Source organism: Heteronotia binoei, chromosome 12 (genome assembly GCF_032191835.1).
Source record: "Heteronotia binoei isolate CCM8104 ecotype False Entrance Well chromosome 12, APGP_CSIRO_Hbin_v1, whole genome shotgun sequence".
NCBI lineage: Eukaryota > Metazoa > Chordata > Lepidosauria > Squamata > Gekkonidae > Heteronotia > Heteronotia binoei.
Genome location: NC_083234.1, coordinates 2,227,089 through 2,246,988, shown reverse-complemented (window position 1 = coordinate 2,246,988; position 19,900 = coordinate 2,227,089). Strand labels below are relative to the sequence as shown.

The window sequence follows — 19,900 nt, the reverse complement described above, 5'->3', positions numbered from 1 at the left end:
GGGGTGGGCAGGCACAGCCTTCTCCCTCTTTGCCCCAGTCCCACAAAGCAACTTCCCCGCAGCTCCAGGTCTGTCTGGCCTTTGCTAAGAGTGGGCTCCTCCCCCAAGAGGCATCCCAGAAGCACCCTTTCCCGAGGGGGGGGAGGGGGGCAGCTTGCCTTCTCCACTGGCCCTTTGATAAATATACACACGTACAAAACCTTGGAGGACTAACAGCTACTTCTGCAGGCCCCGTATAGAAGCAACCCAGAAAGCCCTTCAGCGGCACAAGGCCACAGGAGGACAGAACAGCACCTGCCACAGGAGAACGAGAAAGCAAGCAGGCAGAAGGTCCCTTGAGCACTCTGTGCCGGAGCCTCCCACGCCAGCCAGCCCAGCCTCTTGCCTGTCTCCGCTCATCTCTCCAGCCGGGCAGGAGAGCAGTGTCTTTGTCGACTGCCACCCCCCTCTTGGGGGAGGAAAAGGATGCCCCTCCTGCGGCTGGACCACTTGCCAGGCCCCAGGGATCTCCGTGGAGACCAGGCCTCTCCAGCCCAAGGTGGAGTCTCGCTCCCCATGCAGCCTCCAGGCTCAGGCGGGCAGTGCTCACTTGAGCAAGGAGATGTCGTCTGCAAAATCATCGCGGCCCCGGCGCAAGCAGCGCCACTGCGACACCATGAGGCAGAGCGGCAGCATGAAGAGGGCACAGATGGCCGCCATGACATAGGCGATGGTCATCAGAGTGGACTCGTCCGTCTGGGGAATGTTGTAGCCGCAGTCCTCCATGTCGAGTTGCAAGAAGGGCCCATCCACGGTGGCTGTCCGGAACTCATCATGCACTGCAGCCAGAGACATGCGGACAGGTCAGAGCGGGGCTCCCTCAACCAGGGGAGGCCCAGCTGGCCTCGCAGTCCTTCCCCGACTGCCAACGGCTTGGCAGGGCAAGAAGGAAAGAGGCTCTCGGCCTGCTTTGATACTCCCGCTGTACACGTTGATGGCCCTGCGGTACAGCAGCCCCGCCCCAGCACCAACCCTCAAGGAGGCTGCCAGTCTGCTGGAAGCCAGGGACCCCCTTCTTCCTCAGGGCAACAGCCGCTCACCGTGGCAGGTGCTGACAGCAAAGCCAACGCGCTTGCGGGCACGGTCAAAGACCACGTAGAAACCCTCCATCACGACTGCGCCCATGACGGTGCCTGTGGAAGACTGCGAGATGGCAAACTTGTAGCATTCGTCCTGCGAGGTGGCCACGTCTTCCACCGGGCGCAAGTATTGCTGGGGCAGAGAGAGGAAGACGAAGAGAGGCTGAGTCACCCTCACTTTTGAAACTTCACAAATGAGAGAGCCAAAACAACACAGCAGTCAGAATTTTAGGACCAGAACTCAAGAGGCCCACACTTTCCTCCCCAGTCTAGACCCCGCCCCTCCCCCACAGAGCTTGACCTGGACTGACCCTGCTTAGCCTGGCCCTACCCAGCCAGGGCTCCCCCAGCTCCAGCCGTCATTTAGAGGTTGCTTTGCAACACTACTGAAAAAGCTGCCTTTGTATGGGGGGGGGGGAGGTCCTCGTCTCTGGGCCAATATTCCAGCAGATGCCCCCCACTCCGGCCCAGAAGCGCCAGACCCCTCAGCCAAGCCTGCGGCCAGCTCCTCAAAAGGGAGAGGGGATGCTTATTAAATCTGCAGATGATACTAAATTGGAAGGGGCAGCAAATACAGTAGATGGCAGAGTCAGGATCCAGGATGCTCTTTACACGCTGGGAAACTGGGCTCAAACAAATACAACGAATTTTAACAGGGATGAATGTAAAGTTCTGCATTTATGTAGGAAAAATTAAATGCATAATTACAGGAGGGGGGAGATTTGTCTTGGCAGTAGAATGTATGAAAAGGATCTAGGGGTCGTAGTGGACTGTACACTGAACATGAGTCAGCAGAGTGATGCAGTAGCTAAAAAGCCAAATGCAATTTGGGGCTGTATAAACAGAAGTATAGTGTCCACTGGTCAAGTGAACTGATATTGCTTTACTCTGCTCTGGTAAGACCTCACCTGGAGTGTTCAGTTTTGGGCACCACAATTTAAGGATATAGACAAGCTGGAACGGTCCAGAGGAGGGTGACGAAGATGGTGGGGGGTCTGGAGACCAAGTCCTATGAGGAAAGACTGAAGGAGCTGGGCATGTCATATGGAGGATGGTGCAGAGTTGTTTTCTGTGGCCCCAGAAGGTAGGACCAGAACCAACAGGTTGAAATTAAATCAAAAGTTTCTGGCTCAACGTTAGGAAGAACTGACACCCAAGGCAACTAGAATAATTACAGGTTTGGAACACTTTCCCTATGAAGAAAGGTTAAAACGCTTGGGGCTCTTTAGCTTGGAGAAATGTCGACTGCGGGGTGACATGATAGAGGTTTACAGGATTATGCTTGGGATGGAGAAAGTAGAGAAAGAAGTACTTTTCTCCCTTTCTCACAATACAAGAACTCGTGGGCATTCAATGAAATTGCTGAGCAGTCGGGTTAGAACGGATAAAAGGAGGTACTTCTTCACCCAAAGGGTGATTAACATGTGGAATTCACTGCCACAGGAGGTGGTGGCGGCTACAAACATAGCCAGCTTCAAGAGGGGGTTAGATAAAAATATGGAGCAGAGGTCCATCAGTGGCTATTAGCCACAGTGTGTATATATATTTAAATTTTTGGCCACTGTGTGATACAGAGTGTTGGACTGGATGGGCCATTGGCCTGATCCAACATGGCTTCTCTTATGTTCTTAACTTCCTGACAATTAACGGTTCCTCAGTGGAACAGACTTCCTTGGGAGGTGGTGGGCTCTCCTTCCTGTTTTCCAACAGAGGCTAAACGGCCATCTGACAGCAATGAAGATCCCGTGAATTAGGCAGATTATGAGAAGGAGGGCAGGAAGGGCTGCATCAGTGCCTAGTTCTCATGCCCAGGAGAATGCTGATTGCCACTTGGGTGTCAGTGAGCAATTTTTCTCCAGGCCAGTTTGGCCAGGGTTCCTGGAGGTTCTCTCCATCTTCTGGGCATGGAGCCTGCAGGGGTCCCTGGGGATGGGGACGGGGAATGGAGATGTTTGTGAGTCTCCTGCCTTGTGCAGGGGGCTGGACTAGAGGACCCTTCCAGCTCTAAGGCTTTCTGCAGTGGTTGGCTGGCGCCCCCTGCTGCCAGGGTCAAGGGACCCGCAGGCACTCACCTGGGGCAGGATGCTGATCCGGAAGGACTGGTTGGTGGTCTCGCCCTTCAGGTAGAGGGAGATGACGGGGAAGATGTGCCAGGGGGTGGTGCCTGTTGGCCAGCAGACCAGCTGCTCCCCCAGCCAGAAGCCGTCAGGGAACTTCTCTGTCTGAGGAGGGCAGGAGGCAGGCGTCAGTGCTAGAAGCAGGACAGGCAAAAGGCCCTGGGTGCCCACTCGGGCCTCCCTCCGGTCCAGTGAGAGATGGGGGAGGGGTTGCCTTCTCTTTTCCCCACCCAAGTCAACACACGGATCGACACAGACTCTTGAAGATGGGACTTAAAGGCATGGCAACGTCAGGGGGAATCACTTGCCCGACAGGAGGGAGGGGCATCTTGAAAAGCCCCGCCCTGGCCATGATTTGCATGCCCAAGCCCCAGTGGTGCCAGAAGTGCCCGGTGTGTGTATGGGGAGGGGGGGGGGGAGAAATACAGAATTCCAGCTTCGTCTGGCTCTTTCCTGGATGGGGAGGGGGGATAGCCGGGGGGGGGGGGGTAGAGCCCCAAGCAGACTGGGCAGTAGCCCCTCCCTCCTCCCGGCTCTCTCACCGCCGAGGCTGTCTTGATGGATTTCACGGCTGCCTCAAAGACCTTCTTGGGGAGGCGCAGGTTGGTGGTTCCGCTGTCCACGATGCTCTTGTCATAGTTGTACTGGGGGGGAAAGACATTCGGAGGGGGGGCAGTTGGTCTGGCTGGCTGCACACAAGCAGGACGTACAAACCAGCACTGCACCAGACAGGAGCTCTGGGAGGCTTTGCTCTCAGAGGAGCCTTCAGTCCTTTGCCCCCACCCCAGTCACAGGAGGGGGTGTGTGTCCCATGTCCCATGTCCTGCCCCCTGCCCTCATCCAGCCCCTTCACCTCCTTGCAGTCCAGCCGCAGGTCCTGCCCGCTGATCTCCATCTTCACAATGACCACCTCGTAGTACCACTCCTTCCGCACGGGCGTGTACCAGATGCTGCCCGTGTAGAGAGAGGGGTCGGTGCCCCCGATGATCTGCAGGAAAGGGGAGGGAAGGCCAGCCTTAGTGAAGACCCCCAGGGTACCACAGCTCCCCTGCCCAGCCTGGTCCCTGCGCCTCACAAGCTAGTCCTTCCCCAAGTAGATCCTCGACACATGCTCAGAGGCACCCTCTTCCTCCTCCTTGACCACATTCACTTGGAGCATTGGCCCTCTGCCCCTTCCAATCTGGCAGCCCTCTGAGCCACAAAACCCCCTAACAGCTGGAGTCCAGCTGTGCTTCTCACAGGGGAGAAGGGGGCCCTCTGCACATGTTCATAAGTGCTCTCACCTCCATCACTACTGTACCTGTTGCAAGATGGACCCCTGGGCCATAGCTAGAGATGTCAAGGCCCGAGAAAAAAAAATGGAGATATCTGGGGGGGAGGGGGTGACACCTAAAGAGTTATTTCCCCCTTTCTCCCAATGAAAAAATTTGAAAATTTGGGAGACCACTAGGAAAAGAAACTCCCAGGAAATATTTTCTCTTGTAGCATGGGTGAAATGCTTAAGGGAAGATGTTTCCCACTTACAAACAAAAGTCAACACCCAGAATTAAACTTTGCTGGTCTTCAAGGAGCCCCTGGACTCCAGCCTTGTTTTGTTGCTTCAGACCAACATGACAACGCACCTCAACTCACTCACAGGTGTGCAGCATGAAAGAAATCTGAGGACTTTCTCAGTTTTTCCAAAGAAAAAAGTAAGTTTTAGGAACGCTGGGGGAAACCCCTCTTATGCTGTAAAAGAAGAAGAGCCTGCCACTGGCTCACAACCAGCTGCTGGGGTGTTGCAGACTTTTGCCAGGCTTTCAGCTGAGGCAGCGGACGTCACATGCTTCCAGCCTCCCCCCTTCGTTCCATCCCAGTGCTGTAAAATCTGCTGGCCCTGGACTGTGAGGCAGAACCTGCCATTTTAGTCTGTAGATGTTATATATTTAAATCGGTCTTTTATTGTTTGTTAGTGTTCATCATTTTTATGATGTAGCCCGCCTTGAGCCTGTCCTATGGGAAGGGCGGGCTAAAAATCGAATCAGACTTACCAACCAATAAGAGATGAGCAGTGGTGGCCTCCCTGAGGGAGCCTAGCTCTGGGGTGGGAAGTGCCTGCAGATTTGGGGGCTGGAAGCCTGAGGAGGGGGAGGGGAGGAACTTCAATGGGGCACAGTGTCCCAGAGAGTCCCCCTTCCAAAGCTGCCGTTTTCTCTGTCACCTGGAGACCAGTGCTCATCCTAGGAGGTCTCCAGCCACCCCCAGGAAGTCCTTTGAGAGATTTCCTGCATTTTCCTTTGTTTACTACAGAATTTATTTTCTACCTTCAGCTTCTCTTTACTCCCTCTCAGATGGAAAAAAGTTACAGAAGTTTGCAACTCTTTCTCGCAGGCCTTGGGGACACTCCCACAAACATTTTTTACACTATTATAAATGATTTCTATTATGTTGTTCACTCAGTAGAAGAAGTTCCCTTCCCTGGGGAAAACATGGATATTCCAGGGAAAATGTATATCCCTGCACACACAGAATGTCCCCATGGCTTCAAAATCTACAGGCATCATCTCTCTAACCACAGCACAGTTCTCGCTCAAACTGAGAACTCCAGCCCTTGGAGTCTAGATGACCCCTGGAGGTCCCTTCCAACTCTATGATTCTCTGCCCAGCCCAGAGCAACCCACGGCCCTCGCTGCCCCCGCAACACTCACCATGCTGCCCCCCACAGCAGCCAGGGCCTCGGAGTTGTTGGCTGGGAAGCCAGCCCCACACAGCTGCAGTGAGAAGACATTGGGCACCCGCGTCTGCTTCACCAGCGAGTCAAAAAAGGGCTCCAGCGTGTCGTCTGGCTGAGCAGGGAGAAGCCAGGAAGACGGGCTCAACAAGGCAGGCAGGCAGGCACTCTGGCAGAGCGGGGAGTGGGGCTGCTTCGGGACCCAGAAAGGCCCAGGGCACAAACCACCATCCGGCCACCTCCTGGGCAAGCCCCCCGCAGAGGTTATGACAGAGCAGGGGCATGCCCACGGAGGATGGGAGAAGGCCACCCCACTGGCCAGAAGGGATTCAGCATTTCCGGCCAAGTACATGCTTCCCTTCCCGCTATGAAAAGGGTGGCAGCGGCCTGACTGACAGGGCGGACTGGTCTGCTGTGATGATGAGCACAAAGTGCGTGACGGATAATTATTTCCATTTGTGAAGGAAGACTGAGGGATCCTCTGCATCCTCCTGGGTCAGATGAGGATCTGGGAGACCCAAGTTCAAATCCACCCACTGCCATGGAGCCTCGCTTGGGCCAGCCTACCTCCCAGGGCTGTTGTGAAGATAAAATGGAGGAGAGGAGTGGGATGCCAGCTGCTTTGGGTCCCCCCACCCCCCCAGCAAGAAGGAAATAAATGTGTCCAGGGGCCCACACCCCTGCTCTGCAGACGCTGTGACTGACGGCAGACTCACCCGGGCGATCTCTGCGTAGGCTAAGCCCAGGATCCCTTCCCAGTTGGATCCGTTGATGAAAAACTTGTCTGACTCGGTGATGGCAGCAATGTTGGCGCGCACGGTGACGTTTGGGCCATGCGGGATGGTGACCAGGTCCGTGCCCAGCTCTCCCTCCCACTTCCCTTGCGTGTACGGCACGTAGACTCCCCTCCGCAGGTCCCGGTAGGTGCTGGAGCTGCAGAAAGCCAGGAGGGCTTCACATCAGAGGGCCTCAGGAGCCTTGCTGGCCATAGGCCCTGCCTGCACTGGCGGGATTTATGCAGGCTCCCAGGGGTTTAGAACTTCTGCTCAGCCCCTTCAAGCTGTCATGGGCCTGGCCAGCAACAGATGCCAAAGGTGGCTAAAACGCTGGCGGAGAGGCTGGCCTGGTCCCTCGGAGTCCAGAGACCCAGAACCGAATGGCTGGGGGCAGCGGGGGAGGGGGGGGGAGGGGAGGGGAGGTTGTCACAGTCATGATTTTAATTACTTGAATGCACGTTAGCCTGTGTATTCTCCCACAGGTTCAATAGCCGGTCAGGCAACAGTACCAAAAGTTCAGGACTGACTCTTCAGACACTTCATTAGTGTGGCTGAAGAAATAGTACATTTACTGCTCTTCGTTTGGACAGTTTTATTTCTAGCCCCACAACTTTCCTTTAAGAGTTCAAGGAGAGTGATCCAGAGGTATCTACTTCACCTGTGTGACTTATTCTCATAATTCATGTGACAATCAGCTGTGTGTTATTTAGAGGACAATCACATGTTGCAAGGAGGAAGATTTACTTCTTTCCATCTGTCACCTTCCTTATGAAAGGTGCCAAGACGGTGAGGCTTTCCCTGGGGGGCTTCTGTCAAGGAAGCCTGTCTTGCAGCAAAGCATTCTGCCCTGTTGGCTTAAAACCGGATCTACCGTGAACTTCAGAGAACTGTATTCATTATTTCAATCAGACTTAGAAGGACAGAAGAAGTAAGTTCATTTGACCTTCTTTCCAGGAATCAGTCTGCATAATTTAATTTAATTTAATAATTTCTTGCCCATAGAATAGTTATATTTTAAATAACTTCACCAACTAAAAAAAATTCTGTCTTGTTGGAAAGAGATCTGATGCCTGCACAAGAACCTTTCACTGTCTTGCAAGAGACCAGTCTCTCTGGGAGAGTTTGTCTTAGAAACTAGCCAGAGCTGTATTCTCCTATTGAGGCTGAAGACCTCTAGACTAGGTGCAATTAAAACAAGAAAAAGGGGGGGGGGGAGAATAAAGGGGCTGCAGGACAATACAGCCTCCATTAGGCAAGGAACAGTGTCGCCTACATCAATGGGTGCACTGTGATTTAGGGCCCAGGTGTGGGAAGCATCTGAGACAGCCAAGAATGTCCGGGCATCTGGGCATGCCAAGAGCTGTATTCACATCCCCCTCTCTGCCCCAATACGCCTGAACTTTCATGGAGATTGTAAATGGGTGGTCAGTGCCAAGTTTTGCACAGGACCTGAGTGATTTTAGGGGCCTTCCTTTTTGCCCCCCCACTCCCCATGCAGCAGTTCAATGGACAGAACTGAACACAAACTGTTCTATTGACTTAGGCCTGCCCCAAACATGGTTTTCAGGGAAGAGGCTCAGGACCAGACTTTGGGCAGCCTCCAGGAGAAAGGAGAAAAGCTCAGGGGAGGGTGGCACAGGGGGAGAACCTGCCTCACATCCCCCCATACACATTCACAGGGAGGGAGGCAACGGTTTAGTAGATGGCAGCTGGGGCAGGAACGCGAGTGTCTCAGGGGAGGGGGTGCATTGAATCCAGTAGCCTCCTCTAGGCAGAGGCCTGTCCCTTCGCCTCCACACAAAGGCGTCCATCTCTGGGCTCACCAGCACCACCGCTGCAGGCCAAAGTCCTCCCTCAGCCTCTTGCCTCGGGGCCTCTGGGGGATGGCCCCTCCTGTTCTCCGTGTGGCTGGAGGGCCAGGCAGTATCCTCACACCCCTGCCTCACTGCTCACAATCCCCTTGGGGCTCCCTCACTGCCAGCCTCTGTGCACGGGGGAAGAGCACTGGAAGCACCGGCCTCTCAACTCCATGCCTGAAGCCCAGCAGAGCTGAGGAGTGGGCTGGCTCCCTTGCAGGATTGGGGCTCTCCCCCCACCCCACCCCCAGCCCTACTTGCATACTCACAGCTGGTGCCGGTAGTACCGCCTCAGGAAGGGGTGAGGTGCTGCACCCACAGCAAAATTACTGCTCCCTGTGTCCACCAGGATATTCAGCTGCCAGAGTGGAAGAGAGGAAAGGTCAGTGGACACACAGCAGAGAGGAAAGGTCAGTGGACGCACAGGGAACTGTGTGGCAGCAGCAGAAATTAGCAGGACTGCTTCCTGCCGATTAGAATAACGTAGGTATCAACGTCCACATTCTATTCCTTTGTTAAAATGTTGCCTGCCTGCCTTTTGTCTTGGCTCAAGGTAGACCAGCAATAAACACAACTCCGGAAAGACATGACAGCCAAAGGTAGGTGACACAGGACCTTTTTATGGGACCAACTCCTATTAGCTTCAAGGCTACACAGAAGCTTAGGTAGACGGGGAAAACGAAGAATCCAGTAGGTACAGCAAGGCAGCAGGTTTGGCACATGTGTGCAGACAGGTACATTTTGCAGCAGCCCAGCAAGACCTCGGTCCCCATCTCTCTGCAGACTGTCAGCTGCAACAGCCCAGGGGAATGCGGGGCGGGGGGGGGGGGGGGCTGGGCAGGCCCTGCCTCCCCAGGTCTGTAGCAGAGCTCCCTCCTCCTCCTCCACTGCCCTCGGCTGCCCTTCCTGGAAGTGGCAAACTCCGCAGGGAGGTGCAGCCCTATCAGCTTCCCTGCACAGCTGGGGAAGGTCAGAGCAGCCAGGCCCAAGCCCTCAGTGTGTGTGTAATGGGGGGGGGGGGGGGGGCAGAGTTCCTGCTGGAAGGGATCTGCTGGGGTTCAGATGACCCATCAGAACAAGGAGCGCTTCCAAGATGGGCTTTAACTCGAGAATGACACCCCCCTTAAAGCACACCGGCACCCTCTGTGGTTCTGACACCCCCCTTAAAGCCACCCCTCCCCCCCCTTCAGCAAAAGCGGCCAAGCAGAGGCTCCCCCTCCCCCAGAGACCGCAAAATCAATGGAGCTATTCACAGCCCTGCTGCGGCGGGGGGGGGGGGGGGCGCACCTATTTTGGAGGCAAACGTGGCCAGAAGTGACACAGTCTCCAGTTCCAGCATGCTATTCCAGGTACGAGGTTACAAGCCGGCCACCAAGGACTTCTTGGTTCTCCTTGCTGAATCACTGTAAGAATTCTTCACCATTTTTACTCCATTTCACTCAATCTCATTACTGGATCCTTTAGCCTACTGGTGGCTCTCAGTCTCAGCAGCTGCGGCCATATCTGCTGCTGGGCAAGAATTTCTAATATATGTATATAAACTCAGGGTGCCCGCATTCCTCTGGCGAGTTTTTGCAAAGGAATAAAAAAAAAAATTGACACCTCTGAAGATCAGCTGCCTCCCTGACACCAACAGCTGCATTTCTGTGCTCTAGAATTAGGAGTCAGACAATGGCCCTTGAACTCAAGACCACTATAAATTCCCCAGACAAACCTGGGGCTGTAATCAAGTTCTTGGGGCGCTGCCCTCAGCTCACAGAAAAAGCGGGCACCATCAGCAGCTGCGGGTTATGAAGGTGCATGTAGGAATAAGCTGCATGTGTGCATGAGGAAAGAGGGAAAAGCTCTACCGAAGGATAAGCCAAGTCAAGTACAAGACGGGTGCTGATGTTTGTCCGCCTGTAGCAGTAAAAAAGAGCAAGAGCCCACTGGCACCTTAAAGACTAACACCATTTGAGGCAGGGTAAGAGCTGTTGTAAGTCACCGCTCACTGGTGAGGTATCTCACTGGTGGATGCAGGGCCAGATGAATTGCATCCAAGGGTTCGAAAAGAGGTTGCGGATGTAATTTCTGAGCCTCTGGCTATTATTTTTGAGAATTCTTGGAGAGGAGAGGTGCCAGAAGATTGGAGGCGGGCAAATGTTGTCCCCATCTTCAAGAAGGGGAAAAAAGACAATCCGGGTAACTACCGACCCGTCAGCTTGACGTCTATACCTGGAAAAGTTTTAGAACAAATCATCAAACAGTCGGTCCTGGAACTTTTAGAAAGAATGGCTGTGATTACTAAGAGCCAGCATGGTTTTCTCAAGAACAAGTCATGTCAGACTAACCTGATCTCTTTTTTTGAGAAAGTGACTACCTTGCTGGATTAGGGGAATGCTGTAGACATCGTTTATCTTGATTTCAGTAAGGCTTTTGATAAAGTTCCACATACTGTCCTTGTTGACGAGTTGGTAAAATCTGGTTTGGATTCTGTTACCATTAGGTGGATCTGTAACTGGTTGACAGATCGCACTCAAAGAGTGCTTGTGAATGGTTCCTCATCCTCTTGGAAAGGAGTGACAAGTGGAGTGCCTCAAGGATCTGTCCTGGGACCTGCGTTGTTCAACCTCTTTATAAATGATTTGGATGAAGGAATAGAGGGAATGCTTATTAAATTTGCAGATGATACTAAATGGGGAGGGGTTGCAAACACAGAAGTAGACAGAAACAGGATACAGGATGAGCTTGACAGGCTGGAAAATTGGGCTAAAATCAATAAAATGAATTTTAAATGTAAAGTTCTGCATTTAGGTAGGAAAAATCCAATGCATGGTTATAGGATGGGGGAGACTTGTCTTAGCAGTAGTCTGTGTGAAAAGGATCTAGGAGTCTTAGTGGATCATACACTGAACATGAGTCAACAGTGTGATGCGGTGGCTAAAAAGGCAAATGCAATTTGGGGCTGTATCAACAGAAGTATACTGTCCAGATCACACGATGTGATGGTGAGGGGTCTGGAGACCAAGTCCTAAGAAGAAAGGTTGAAGGAGTTGGGCATGTTTAGCCTGGAGAGGAGGTGGCTGAGAACTTCCTGACCATTACAGCAATTCCTCAGTGGAACAGGCTTCCTCGGGAGGTGATGGGAGGTTTTTAAAGAGAGGCTAGATGGCCATCTGCCAGCAATGAGGATCCTGTGAATTTAGGGGGAGGTGTCTGTGAGTTTCCTGCATTGTGCAGGGGGTTGGACTAGATGACCCTAGAGGTCCCTTCCAACTCTATGAGTCTATGAAGAAGCAAGCCATGTCTCAGGAAAGCTCTTCTGCTGCTGCCACAACTTCTGTTAGTCTTCAAGGTCTTTAGAGGAGGGACGGTGGCTCAGTGGGAGAGCATCTCCTTGGAAAGCAGAAGGTCCCAGGTTCAATCCCTGGCATCTCCAAATAAAAAGGGTTCAGGCAAATAGGCGTGAGAAACCTCAGCTTGAGACCCTGGAGAGCCATGAATGGGGCTGTGGCTCAGTGGTAGAGCATCTGCTTGGGAAGCAGAAGGTCCCAGGTTCAATCCCTGGCATCTCCAAATAAAAAGGGTTCAGGCAAATAGGCGTGAAAAGCTTCAGCTTGGGACCCTGGAGCAGGGGTGGTCAAACTTGCTTAATGTAAGAGCCACGAGACATGAATGTCAGGTCTGAGAGCTGCAAGTCATGAACATCAGATGTTTGAGAGAAGGAAGGAAGGAAGGAAGGAAAATAGATAGGGGAGGGAGGAGAGAAGACCAGGTAGAAAGAAAGTAACTTTAAATGCATTCTCCAAGCTGCCAGCTGGCTCGGCGTAAAAAATGATTGAAAGAGAGAAATGCCTTCTCCAAGCCGGCCAACAGGGCAGTGGGGGCTTCAAGAGCCACACAATATGTGTGAAAGAGCCACAGGTGGCTCCTGAGCCACAGTTCGGCCACCCTGCCCTGGAGAGCTGCTGCCAGTCTGAGTAGAAAATACTGACTTTGATGGACTCAGCGTCTGATTCAATATAAGGCAGCTTCATATGCTCATATGTAAGTAGCTGCAGGACTGTGGCCCTTTCTCTCAGTGGCCTCCCATCCATTCGCTTACAAGCCAAACAGGCCGACTGTTCTACAAGAAGAGAGCAGATGAGATGGGCCCCTTGGAAGCAGATCCTGGTCCGGAAGAGCCCCAGAACCATCTTGTTCCACCAGCAGCAGATCCGGGCCTCTCGGGGCAGCTGCCAGTCAGCTGTCTATAAGAACAGGGCTGTAAAGGCTGTGCCTGCCTGCCAGGGGGAAAGGTGGGGGGTTCTGTACTGCACCCTGCACCAACATGGACCCCCCCCCCCACACACACCTCCTTTGTCACCCTTCAGTGCTGCCGGGGGGGGGGGGTAACTGGGTGGGCAGCAGAGGGCCCTGCCAAATCACGCAGTGGGGCACCCTTTATCCTGACCTCAGAAGAGCTTCCCTTAATCCTCTGGAATAGACTTAATGCTTCAAACTAATCAGCAAATCACAGCGGCTGCAGCTGGGACTGATGGAGGGGGGGGGTCGCTGCAGGGGGGGGCATGAGTGGATGTACATTTGCTGGAGTGGATGTACATTTGCTCATTCTTGCTGGGCTTTTCTGTGGGGGGGGGTACATCTGCCCCTTCATAAACATTGACCAAGACACAGGATTCTGAATGGCTCTTGCCAAGTCCACATTCCACTTCCATCCACTTCCCGCTTCCCACCCACTGGTCCCATGGACTGGCCCTGCGCATCCCACCCACGTGCTGGAATGAGAACACACCGAAAGCTGCCTGAGAATCAAGGTCTGCCAAGATCAGTGTTGCCTACTCAGACTGGCAGCCGCACTCCAAGAGGTCTTTCCAGCCCTTTTACATGGAGATGCTGGAGATGGAACCTGCAACTTTCTGCACGCTGAGCAGATGCTCTGCCGCTGAGCTACTGCCTCTATCGCAAAGCGTGCGCACAAAACATTTCAGTCCCACACAAACAGAACTCCTTATGAGTAGGAGTGGGCTGCATGACATGCTTGTACTTCGGGCTTGTTACAAGCCTGGTGAGAAGACGCAGACATAAGGCCCAATCCAGGAACAGAATTAGGGCCGCTCTGTGGTGACTGCAGGCACCAGACTCAAGACCCAAAGGTTCTGCTGCCCCCACCCCCAGCAGCCCACATCCCCTTCGGCGGCAGCACTCCAAGCTTTCTGTCATCACAACAGGGAGGGAGCTGGAAAGAGACAGTGCTGAGGTCAGTGGAGGGGAGCCTGATGGCCCCCCAGCCCAGCACACAATGGCTGCACGCCGGCCTCTGCTGCCTTGTAGACACAGCAGTAGCTTCTGGAGCGTTCGGGGACCAGGCCAGAGGGAGAGCCTTCTTCTCTGCCTCGGGCTGAGAGAGAGAGATGCCGCATCAGTGCTGGGCTGGGCGGCCCAGTGGGGAGAAGGCAGCTCCGCAGGTTCAGCCTGGGGGACTCAGGAGCACCAAGCACAGACAGACCCCCAAGAAGCCCCTCAGATCCCGCCCAAGAGATGTGGAGTGGAGGCAGCCGTTTCCACAGGCTCCTTCCCTCCCCTCCCCTCGCCGGGCGCTTCATGCGCCTCTCCTTCATCTTGGGCATCTTTGGGAAGCACCAAGGCCTGAGCGGCCAAGCCACGCCAGCTGCCCCAGGGGGGAGCTCTGCTCACCCGCACAAGGCCAGCAGACGTGTGGCTGGGGCCTGCGGCCTGCAAGCCAAAAGGCAGCCGGAGCGCGCAGGGGAAGCGGCCAGGATGGCGCCCGGCAGCAGCAGCGCCCTCGCCTCCGGCATCCCCCCCCCCCCCCGGCCGGCCGGCTCACCTTCTGCGGCGGGCTGCCCACCGTCATCTCCACGTAGTAGCCCTGGCCGGACTTGCCCCGCAAGTTGTCGATCATGTCCAAGAAGCTGCCCCATGGCCCGGCCTGCTCCAGCAGCCCCGCCGCCCGCCGCCCCCGGCCCTCCAGCGGCCCAGCCCCGCGCCCGCGCCCGCCCCGCAAGGGCAGCCGGATGCCGCCCCCGGCCGCCCCCACCAGCAGCCCCAGCCCCAGCCCCAGCAGCAGCAGCGCGGCGCCCGCCATGCCCGGCGAGGGAGGGAGGCAAGCGGCGGCGCTCAGTCAGGCCAGGCTCCCGGGGGACTCGACGGGGCGGGCAGCCGCTGCATCAGGCGGGCTCCTCCGCGGGCCCCGAGCCGAGGGCGCCGCTGCGCTCCGGATGGCCAGGCAGGCAGGCGGAAAGGCCCGGCGCGGCGCGGCTGAGGAAGGATCCCTGGGAGTTGTAGTCCGCGCCGCCCCTCCTGCTGCCGCCTGGCCTCGCCTCCTCCCTGCTGCGCGGCGGAGCGGCGGGCATCCTGAGCAGCGGAGCAGGATCGGCGGCCCAGTCCCCCCCCCCGCTCACCCGCACAGCTGCTTAGGGAGGGGAGGCCGGCGGGCCGTGCCCAGGAAGGCTCTGAGGGCCGCCCCCAGCCCCCGGGCGGGCCTCACCAGGAGGGCCCGGCGCTGCTCGGCCGATGACCCTCTGCGGCCCTCCCCCACCCCCCCGCTGCAGGCGCCGCTTTTCCTCCTGGCGCCGCTTGGAGCGGGACTCTGGCAGCAGCTGCCGCCACACCTGCGCGGGAAACTCCGGCCCGACGTGCTCTAGAGCCCCTTCCTCGGAGGCCCCTGCGCGCGCGCCAGAGAGAGAGAGTGGCCCCGTCGACGCCCGGGGGGGGGGAGGCCTGTTGACCCAGAAGGGGACCTCCTTCCCACGCACTCGCGGGAGCTTGATGCGGTGTCCTTGCTTTGGCTTTTCACGGACACCCTCTCGAGCACGGGCTGACCTGAAAAGGTTATGAATTGCTGGGAAGCCCCCCCCCCCCCCCCCCCGCATTTCGGCCATTTCGCAGAATGTGCAAAGAAGGAACAGGAAAGAGCCGCACCCCCGAGACTAACCAACTCCGTGGCAGCAGCAAGGGAGGCGCTCTCACGCACCGCCGCGCACTGCTTGGGAGATTAGGGTTGCCGACCCCCAGGTGGGGACAGGGGATCCCTGGCGTGGAGGCTCTCCACCCCCCCCTTCAGGGTCATCAGAAAGCGGGGGGGGGGGGGGATGTCTGCTGGGCACTCCATTGTTCCCTATGGAGACCGGTTCCCTTAGGGTGGAAAGTCAGTCCGTGGGTATCTGGGGCTCTTGGGGGCCGTTTTTTGACGCAGAGGCGCCAAATTATCAGCATAGCGTCTGATGCCTCTCCTCAAGAAAACTCCCCAAGTTTCAAAAAAGATTGGACTGGGGGGGGGGGGTCCAATTCTATGGGTCCCCAAAGGTGCCCCTACTCTTCATTGCTTCCCAAAGGAGGGAAGGCGTTTTAAAGGCCCCTTGAAATGGGGTGGCCAAAACTCCCTTCGGCGTTCAGTCGCGCTTGACTCGCACCCTCGCTCCTGGCTCCGCCTCCAAAGATTTCTTGAGTCCGACCTGGCAGCCAGGATTCCCGCGAGTGCTGTCCAGGGGGCGGCCCGGGGCGCCTGCCCTTTGCTGCTGCAGGGCTTAGAACTGCAGGCGGAGGGACCCGCTGCGCTGGGGGGTGGAGGGGGAGCTTTCCCAAGCGAGCAGGACCGCCGGCGTCTGGAGCAACGTTTCTTGCAGGCAGCATCTTCCTTTACCGGACTGCCTCTCGCCGCTTTGCTCCGGGGCCACGTCTCAGGTAGCTGTCTGTGCCTCGGGTATGGCCAGTTTGGTGTAGTGTGCGGATCTGGGAGAACCGGGTTTGACTCCCCACTCCTCACTTGCAGCTGCTGGAATGGCCTTGGGTCAGCCAGAGCTCTCGCAGGAGTTGTCCTTCAAAGCCCCACCCACCTCACAGGCACTGTTCCCTCTAAACTGAGTTAGTGTGAGCGAGCTCAGCTTTGTAGCCCCTGGCTCACACCTTTTGTCTTCGCTCAGGGAAAATCTCAGAGCAAACTAATCTATGCAGGAGCTCACAACATTGAATGTTTGCTCACAAAACTCCACAGCCTAGAGGGAACATTGCTCACAGAGTGTCTCTTGTGGGGGAAGAAGACAAAGGAGATTGTGAGCAGCTCCGAGTCTCTGATTCAGGAAGAAAGGCGGGCTATAAATCTACAATCCTTTTGGACGCTCAAGCCCACTGGGCTACAAGTCAAGCGCCGCCCGCCTCGCCGCCCCTAAACGCACAGCTGGGGCAAGCACGAGGGGCCCAAAGCCGCCGGCTGCTGGGCTTCCTCCTGGCCAGTCGCTCGCCGGGGCTGTGTGGCGGCCAGGCAGAGGCGAGGCTGGGGCCTGCATCAACCCCCGTGGGCCAGGTGGGCTACGAGTGAAGCGCAAAGCCCTTGGAGCAAAGCGGCCCGGCCGGCCGCGCTGCCCCCCACTGTGGCGCTTGGGCTGCTGAGTCCCGGCCAGCCGCGCCCCCCGCCCCGTAGGAGGGAAGTCGATGAGCGCGACAGACCCCCCCCCCGTCCTACAACTCCCACAACGCAGCCAGCATGAGGCCCGCCCCCCCCCCGTGCGAGCTCGTGGAGGGCGCGGCCTGAGCTGCGCAGGCGCCGGCGAGGAAAGAGAGGCGGGAGGCAGCGGAGCGCAGGTGGTTCCCACGAGGTTTAATAAGTTAAAGGCCACGCAGCAGCGGAGCTCTCCCAACACACGCGCCCGCTCCAGGCCTTGGAAGAGCTACGCGGGGCCTACCTAGTTCGCTCCATCTAAGAGAGCCGGGGTCACAAGACTCCACCCACAGAGGAGGCCTCGGGATAGGCCGAGGGGCACCACAAGGATAGGGGGAAAGAGGGTCAGGCCTGGGTCCCCCCTAAAGGGGCTCCCCCTTGGCAGAGCTCGCTGCCATGTGCCTCCTTTGACCCCACCGGTCGGGAGAAGCCTGCCCCCCACTTACTGCTTTATCCACCGCCCCCGCCCCCCAGCACTCACTCTGCCCTACCGCATGACAAGGGTCACTGATGCCCAGTGGAGAGATGGTGGGGTGGGCACAGGCTCCAGCAATGATGCCCAGCAGGTACTCCTTTGGCAACTGCCTCCCGTCCCGGTCACCCAGCAACACCAGACAAGGCCCCTGCAGTCCAATGCTGGCACTGGGGATGGAAACCTGACAACCCCCCCCAGTCGCTCTGAGCAAACAGTAGAGAAGAAGAGGCCCTTTCTCCGCAGGCAGAAAAGACAGAGGGGGAGTCAGCTCCTTCCCTGCACATGTTCACTGCAGCAGCTCACAAATATACATGACGCTGGTTTCCTTGGGGCTTGTTTGGCTCTCTTGAGCTCGCAAGAGGCTTGCTGAACCCCCTTCCCCCGTGCGGCTGCCAGGCCTGTGCAAGGCCATGCCTTCTGTGGCATCTGAGCTGCAGTGCTGGGGACAGATGCCAACTTCACTTGACCTGATGGTCACCAACGGAGGAGCCTGCACAGCCGATCCCTTCCTCACCCTGCTCAGCAGCCCTCCTTTCAGACACATGGGGGGGGGGGCACTTCTGCTCCTGAGCTAAACCTGTGCTGGGAAAGGCAGCACGGCTGTTTCAGACTGTTTTCAGACTAGATGCGAGTTGAGCCAAGGGACACGGTCAGGCCTGCACACCCGGCAGAAGCTGTCTCCACAGCCATCGGATGCCAGGCCCAGGCACCCCCTCCCAGGGCAACGTGCCCCCCCATGCCAACCTGCTGCTCAGGCACACTGGCAGAGTCTGCTCCTAAACAGAACAGCTGCTGCCCCCTGAAGCAGTGAGCCATAAGGGTCAATGTCAAAAATGTGATTTCGCACCCCCAGCCTGGCTCCCTCCACCACAGGATGGAGGCGCCCAGCCCAGCCCCTTCCAGGGAGTGTTACATGAACTGAAACATGCAAACCACAAATCCAGCTGGGCTCATACCAGTGGGAAAGGTGGTGCGTGCACAGGTGTGTTGCGGGCTTCTGTGTGGGCTGCTGCTCCCATCACCCCACAGCCCAAGGAGACACCCAAGGGAAAGGCGCCTGCCTGTCTGTCAGGGAGACCTCCCCAGGGGGTATTTCATCACTGCTTTTCTTCCCTGGGGAACCTGATACTCTGACCCACATTTCCAAGACCAAACCAGCAGCCCCGCCTGCAGGCTTCGGTTGCACATTCAGCCCACCGGCAAGCCCTAGCACAAATCAACCCCTCTCCCCCCCCCCCGCCCCCCAAGTTCCTCTTCAGGGCAAGCCTGGCTGTCTCTCTCCAGCACCTCCTGCTGCAAGATTTCATTCAGTCCACGGTCTTTCCCTTCTCAGTTCCCAGGCTGAAAGGGAAGACAAGAGGAGGAGCCCCTCACAGCACGAGCTCCCACCACCTCCCCAAGTCCAGCCTGGGGCATCAGGGGGGGAGAGGACAGCGAAGGCTCCCAAGGGGGAAGAAATGGAGAACTCGGAGGGGGGGGGGGAGACGCTGTGGCTTCAAGACTGGCAGCAACCTCGTCCCTGCTGTGCACCGTGCAGTCTGCTTAGCTACCCCACCCCCAACAGACAGACCTCTCTAGGCCCATCAGGCCCCTTGAACTGCCTGCAGTCACACACACACACACACACACACACACACACACCGCCCCCAGAGGAAAGGCATTTTCTATCTACCCAGTGCCTTCTGCAATTCTTGCAAAACCTGAGAACTGACTTTGGGGTGACCCCAGAGCTTGTTTCCCCACCCTAAGGGCCACTGCCTCCCCCCCCTCACCTGCAGAGAGGGACCAGCCTTCTTCCTGCCCCCCTCCCGTGGAGAGAGACCAGCGGGGCTTCAGGCCTCCCTTTGGGACAAGAGCACCAGCAGCAGCCTCCCATCCATCCCAGAATGCTCTCTCCTCCTGCTGGATGAGTGGCAGGCCTTTGGACATGGCCCGGGCTTTTCTGGGCTCCTGGTCAAGCCGAACCCAGTTGGTGAAGGTGAAGGAAGGGTCACCTGCACATGGAGAAGACAGCCACTTCCTCCTCCCCCTTTCTGGCCAAAGTTGGCGCCTTCTCCACTCTGGTGGCCTCCCTTCTTCTCATGCCCCACAGACACAGGCTGGCTCTCGGAAGGCAGAGACCCCCGAGCAGGTGAGTGCAGCTGGCCTCCCCTCCAGGGACCGAGCCGTCTCTCAAGAAGGCCCAGGAGCACCCCCCCCTCACATGTCCCCCGCCCGAGAGCCCGGCCTGCAGCCAGCTGAGGTGCCTAGCGCATGTCTCACCCAAGAGGAGGGAGATCCCCCTCCCCCCCAGATTCCATGTCCGGCTGCAGGGGGCCTGTGCGTCCCTCGCCCCAGAGCAGCTCCACACAGGGGGGCCACGGCACTCAGTTGCCACGCAGCAAGAGCTCCAAACAGCCACACCAACCATC

The 19,900-nt window shown here is 56.9% G+C and overlaps 1 protein-coding gene and 1 non-coding gene across 2 annotated transcripts; one reads left to right on the top strand and one right to left on the bottom strand.

The window, feature by feature from the left end:
- Positions 1-571: 571 nt before the first annotated feature.
- BACE1 (beta-secretase 1) lies at positions 572-14,662 on the bottom strand. Its single transcript, XM_060251645.1, has 9 exons — positions 14,405-14,662; positions 8,847-8,935; positions 6,662-6,878; positions 5,923-6,060; positions 4,089-4,223; positions 3,778-3,879; positions 3,191-3,340; positions 1,080-1,251; positions 572-818 (listed from the first exon to the last, which is right to left on the bottom strand). The coding sequence occupies exons 1-9, from the start codon at positions 14,660-14,662 to the stop codon at positions 586-588; spliced, it is 1,494 nt and encodes a 497-aa protein (XP_060107628.1). The 3' UTR covers positions 572-585.
- Positions 12,061-12,132, top strand: TRNAP-GGG (transfer RNA proline (anticodon GGG)). Its single transcript has one exon. It is a non-coding gene; the product is annotated as a tRNA-Pro (tRNA).
- Positions 14,663-19,900: the final 5,238 nt, after the last annotated feature.

What these genes read in the sequence shown, in the direction of transcription:
- BACE1 (XM_060251645.1), bottom strand. Translation starts at nt 14,662, where the DNA reads ATGGCGGGCGCCGCGCTGCTGCTGCTGGGGCTGGGGCTGGGGCTGCTG. An exon ending in CTGCTGTGGGGGGCAGCATG is followed by an intron (nt 4,224 to 5,922) that starts GTGAGTGTTGCG and finishes CCTTTCCTGCAG; the next exon opens with ATCATCGGGGGCACCGACCC. An exon ending in TGCTGTCAGCACCTGCCACG is followed by an intron (nt 819 to 1,079) that starts GTGAGCGGCTGT and finishes CTCTGGCTGCAG; the next exon opens with TGCATGATGAGTTCCGGACA.